The 5,786-nt window shown below is 43.0% G+C and overlaps 1 protein-coding gene across 1 annotated transcript; it reads right to left on the minus strand.

Annotated features, from left to right (window-relative positions):
- Positions 1 to 367: 367 nt before the first annotated feature.
- LOC104960067 (zinc finger protein 507) lies at positions 368 to 4,327 on the minus strand. Its single transcript, XM_010788021.1, has 3 exons — positions 2,033 to 4,327; positions 667 to 784; positions 368 to 489 (listed from the first exon to the last, which is right to left on the minus strand). Exons 1-3 carry the CDS (start codon positions 4,316 to 4,318, stop codon positions 377 to 379), a joined length of 2,517 nt encoding a protein of 838 aa, XP_010786323.1. The 5' UTR covers positions 4,319 to 4,327; the 3' UTR covers positions 368 to 376.
- Positions 4,328 to 5,786: the final 1,459 nt, after the last annotated feature.

Below are 5,786 nucleotides of genomic sequence, written 5' to 3' on the forward strand. Positions count from 1 at the left end.
TCATCTGTTTGTCATTACTGGTGTCATTTTCTGGTTGCTAATGCCATTGTAACACATAAACACACATCGGAGCACAGTGGGCTCATAGGGAGGGGGGGGGGGGGGGGGCAGGAGCTCCAACAAGCCGTTTAGGACAGAGAGTGAATACACATACTATACAGAGATGCTGTATGAGAAACCAATGTGAGTTTGGAAGATTGCACAATGTAAATCTATTCTAGTAGCCCTCAACAATGGAATTATGATCAGTAGAAATGGCCATGACAAGGGCCCTTTAAACATTTAAGACTACCTTCAGGAAATGTAGACATTTCATAACTGTTCATCTTCTTTTTTTTTTATTACTTGCATTTAGTGGTGCATTTTTTTTAACAACTCACCGATAAGGCTTGTCAGAGTTATGAATCCGACGGTGGTTCCTCACGCCGACATAAGTGGAGCTGGTGTAGTCGCACACATCACACTTATACATATTCTGCACAGCACATTCTGTAAGAGAGGACAATTCATTTAAAAATGTTCTGAAAACAGTGACACAAAGCATGTGGCAACACAAGGAAAAGTCACATGGAGGGCAAACTGGTTTGTGTCATGAAATGATTTAAATATATTGTAATAATTTCTTACCATCCTAACACATAATGGGGTTAGGAAAGCAGATCTTACCATCATCTGTGACCCGCTCAGCGTCCTCCACCATGGAGACAGTTTCAGTGACGGGGGTGAGGCCGGACATTTCCTCGCTGAAGCTGTGCTGCTCCCTCTCATGGCTCCTTAACTGACTCTAGGAAAGGGAAACACACATATCCAGGATGAGATGGCAGTACATGCTGTCAACTACCCAACTGCAAACTTATGAGGCTGGCCACTAGAGACGAGGAAAATTAAATACAGACAAAACATGATAATTCATAATGGTTTCCCCATTTATCGAAAACATTTGATTTTGCCTCTGTAAACGTGAGAAACGTAATGTCTTCTATTGAATAGTCCTCACACAGCTGGGCAATATATATCCATAATATATCAATAATCAGATTGATTTTAGAAACACAATATGGCCTTTCCCTGGTTTTAAATCAATCAGAATACTTTATTTATCCCAGGGGAAATGTTGGTTTAGTGACAGTTGCTGCATTTTAGAATGAAATAAAATAAAAATGTAATAAAAAATATCAAATAAATAAAAAATATCAAATTCATTTAAAAAGTGCAATAAAAATATATAATGAAATAAATATATTAACATAAACAGAAAAGGTTACAATAAAATATCCATCAAAATGTAAAAAAAATTGATGTTGTCTACATATTATTGTTCCACCTGGTATCTGCAGATTTACCACTGATTGGCAATCAGTGCTATATACGACATTCAGAGTGCACGGCTCTCTCCTCTGACATCACAAGCAAACATGGGAGTGGTTGGAAGCACTTCAACTGCTATCAAAAGCTGACAGTGTCAACCTGAATGGGAACCAGAGGGTTGGCATTATGCTTTCGTAAGAACAGCAGTACGTGTTGCACGAGCGCAGAGCGACGGCGATTAGCTAGCCATTGGGACACACAGTTAGAATCTGCTCAGAATGCCATTACACTTATATTTTTCAGATTATTTTTTTTTACGCTATATTAGTATTCTGCATGATGTTTAGGAGGTCAGCGCTAACGTTTCTACAACTTATTGTGGTAAAATGACCAAAATAAGTTAAAAAAAAACATCAAATCTGTTTCTTTCCATTAACCAAAAGCCCAAACTTATTAAGAAATGGAAATTAAATGAGTAAGTGTACAAACTGCAGGTTTTTGGAAATACAGTTCTACTCTAAGCCAGCGTTCAATTTTTTTCTGGGAATACATAAAGAATGTCCCCAGGATAGGGCATCTCTTTCTATTTTACTATAATGAAGACCTGGGAGGCCAATTCAGAGTACAACATCAGCTGTTTCAATGGCTTCTATAACGCTAAACATTATAATATACTATTAAACAATCGTACAAATTAAAAGCTGTGTGAGCGTTGTCTCCTCACCTTGTAGTGGAAGGCATCAGGGCACTGCTTGCACTGGTACATCCTGGTCTTGCAGTGGTGGATCATGTGGCTCTCCAGGTCCTTGCTGTCTGAGGCGATGTGCTCGCAGATGGGACACTGATAGGGCTGTCTCTGCCTGTGTACCCGGAGGTGCTGTTTGATGTACCCCTTATTGTCGCTGCTGTAGCGACACAGGCGGCACCTGTACGGCCTTTCATTTCCGGGGATGTAGTCCACCAGTCCCCCGTCAGAACTTGTCACCAACCCGTCCATTCCAGGAATGCTACACATGTAGCTCCCTGCTCCGTTTCCTGTCACCACACTCTCTACAGCTCCGTTATGGAACTGAGCGTTGTCCTGAAGCTCCTTTAAGATATCCTCGTCGGAGGCGTTCTCGTCCGAGCGTTCTCTGAGTCTCTCGATGACGGTTAGCAATGACAGGCTGATTCCCGCTTTAGTGGCAGTGCCCACCTCGTCTCCCTCCCCCAGGCACAAGGACCCCAATTCTTCTTCTCTGGCCTCGCCGTGAAGCTCTAAGTCCAACAGAGCTGCGGTCGTCTCCGCGTCAGAAGTCCTCTGACCGGCTGTTGTCACCTCGACCCATTTCTGGTTGGGGCTCTGTGTCTGGGCTGTGCCGGTCCTAAGACTTACCTTTGTGCTGTAGGGGGGGGGCTCGGTGGTCCTCATAGGCATAGCTACCAGGACCTCAGCCGCCAGAGAGTGCAGGCGCAGGGACTCAGAATGTGTCCTCTTTCGACCAGCTGGGGGAATGTTTTCATCCCGTGGAGAGTCACTACCCACAGCAACAGACTGTTTAAAATCTGCTACTAAAGGTATGCTGTCAGGAGTGCTGCCCAGAATGCAGCTAGACACTACTTCACCCTTTGCAGCTCCCACATGGCCCCGCTCCTCATTCGCATCCAATGAGTTCTTCTCCCTGTCCACGTGCGGGCTAAGAAGAAGAGGGTTGGTCGCCATGACGGAATCCTCAGCTGAAGGAAGGCGTTCCACGATCACGTTGATGTGTCCGGCACTGTTGGGACTGCTGTTGATGATCTTTTGTGCCGATGACAGTAAGCTGTCCTTGATGAAAGCGCTGTTTTGGTGATTATCGATCTCCACCTTGGCGTCTGCCTCCGTCGTCACCTGCACCTCTACCATGGGCTCCTCTTTGATAGGGTACACGCTTTCCTCCTCTTCCATTTTCAAACTTTCTTTGATATCGGAAACTGGACGATTCAACGCGTCATGTTTATTCTCAGCCTTCATTGGCTCGCAGAGCTGGAGCTTGAAGGCAGTGGGCAGCTTTTGGAGGCTTTTATCTTGAGGAACTGGTGAAAAAAAGACTATTTCCTCTCTGGTTGCAGCACTGTTAGGTGCAGGCTGGGACTCTTTCCTTGCGGTATTGCCATCTTCCCCCTCGAAGATTGGGTAAGAACAATCCACCAAGCCGGCATGCTTCCAGGCGTGAGTTTTGAGCATTCTCTGCTGGCTGCAAACATAGCTGCAGATCAGACAGCGATACAGCCCATACTCCTCGAAGCTATACCACTTCTTCTTCTGCGGGAGCTCTTTTGAACCGTCCAATGGGCTACTATCGTTCCAGTCCCCATCCTGCATTCTTAAAACCTCCTCCTTGCCCTCGCTGTAGGTATCAGACAAATTGCTCGTCAGGTTTCCTCCGTTGTCGAAGTGCAGCCTGACGTGGGCCTCCAGCTGCCCCTGGTCTCTAGAGGTGAAGCGACACTCGGAGCACATAAGGATGAGGTCACTGTGCTGCTCGTTGTGGTGCTTAAGGTGCTCTTTCAGCATAGGCAGTGTCTGGGAGAGGTAGGGGCACAGGCTGCACTGATAACAGGTCACCGTCCGTTTGTGGTCGCCACTGTTGGGGTTGTTTGATGCCTCCATTAATGTGATGTTGTTGTTACGGTCACCTTCTATTCGCATCTCTTCTGCGTTATCCTGCACCTTACAGTTTCTCTTAACTTTCTTTAAAGGAGAGCCACCTCTGCTCCCTCTCGCCCCTTCCTCACCTCCTCCCCCTCTTTTCTGTCCCGCCATGGTGCAGCGACGCTGGGGCCGCTTCTCCACGATTTTGCTGAGCTTCTCGATGACCTGGATTAGAGAATCTGCCGCTCGTTTCTGCTGAAGACTCTGGGAGGCGTCTTCCTCCACAGCATGCTGGGCTACGGGCTGAGAGAGAGATCCCAGTGCTGACGGAGCGGAGGAGGAACAGGTGGTGGAGGAGGAGTGTGTGATGAGTACAGCATTGCTGACCTCCTCCATGACCTGGCAGACAGCAGGGGAGAAAGACATGACTTTGTTAACTGCTTGGAGTTATAGATTGTGCACTAGATTTAAACAGATTTCTATACTGAAATGTATGAACACATTATTTAAACTCACACAAACAATTTCAATGATTTTTAAGACGTAGGTAATGTGGACCAAATTATCCAAATGATTTTTAAATCGATGATCTGTCTACGTAACGTAAATGATTACTTTGTTTTAGTATGGGATAACATTCTAAGAAAGGAAAGTCCTCCTCACAGTTTGTCGTAGGGCACAATGACATCTTCAAATTGCTTGCTTTTCAAAGTTATCAGTTTACAATAAATTAATAATCGACAATTTTTGCAAGCCTTAACATTTAAGTATGTGTGGATGCTTGGTAGATTAAATAATTATTGTTATTATTTTAATTATGATTAGCGAAACAGTTACACGTTTTCTTATGGATTCATTTCATAATATTAGATATTGTCATGCATCTATAGAAACGACGAGCAAAAACAGTTTGTAACTCACAAGGGTTAATATTGACTTGACAAAAAATTGCTTTGGCTCACATTCACATTTTAAACTAAATGTTGTCAACCTTTGCAATTAAAGAAGAATTCAGTATTTCAAATCATGTAGTCATGGTGGCTTTTGAAAACATATTTTACATTCATAGAAGACAAACATTCACTAAGTTTCTGTTCTGCTTCTACCACAACTTACACTACTGTGCGTTGCAAAATTTTAAAAAGGAATTTAAGTAAAAGGAATTTTTTCTAATGCCATGCATTTATAATACATAATGTGTTGTGTTGCTGTACGGCACCCTAAGGCCAGGCTGATGAAGTAGGGAGAAACGTTTGCAAACACATGTTGCATGTTAGCAAACTGTATGCTTGGTTATAAGCATGGAAGACTGTATTTTGAGAACTGATCATGTGATTTCATGTTTCGCACTTTTTATGTTTATCAAAGCACTCTTTGTGGGGCTCTTTGCATCAAACGTTTTCTACAGTGAAAGTAAAGCATTTCAAAATCTAGCAAGAGTCTAACAGTGACTCTATTTCTAGTATTGACCTTTCTATTGGGGGGGGGGGCGTAGTAATCAGCAGCGAACCGCTTCAACACGTGTATTTCAGTTTATTCACAGCATTCATTTTATTATTCTACAGTATTGTTGTTTTATAGTTCTTTGTTAATGTAACCCAATTTGTGTTCTTTGAAATTGAAAAGGATATTGCATTGTGTTTGTTACTTTCGTTGCAGTTGTATATGTCTTAAAGTCAGTGATGCAAACACAGGTATGGTGAAAAAAGAGAGAACTATTTGAAGCATAAAAAAAACAGCGTAATATAACATCTGACAAAGGCCTGTGCTATAATGCTTCAATTAACTGGCTATTCTTTATAATATACTCAGATCAATAGGAGACAGAGATGTTAAGTTATAAATCAAAGGTTTTTTATATTAT

The sequence above is a fragment of the Notothenia coriiceps genome, unplaced genomic scaffold, assembly GCF_000735185.1.
Source record: "Notothenia coriiceps isolate Sejong01 unplaced genomic scaffold, NC01 NC01_scaffold00031495, whole genome shotgun sequence".
Classification (NCBI taxonomy): domain Eukaryota; kingdom Metazoa; phylum Chordata; class Actinopteri; order Perciformes; family Nototheniidae; genus Notothenia; species Notothenia coriiceps.

Coding starts and splice junctions, on each gene's coding strand:
- LOC104960067 (XM_010788021.1), bottom strand. CDS start 4,318: ATGGAGGAGGTCAGCAATGCTGTACTCATCACACACTCCTCCTCCACC. Junction 785..2,032: donor CTGATGCCTTCCACTACAAG/GTGAGGAGACAA, acceptor TCCCTTTCCTAG/AGTCAGTTAAGGAGCCATGA. Junction 490..666: donor TGAGCGGGTCACAGATGATG/GTAAGATCTGCT, acceptor CCTCTCTTACAG/AATGTGCTGTGCAGAATATG.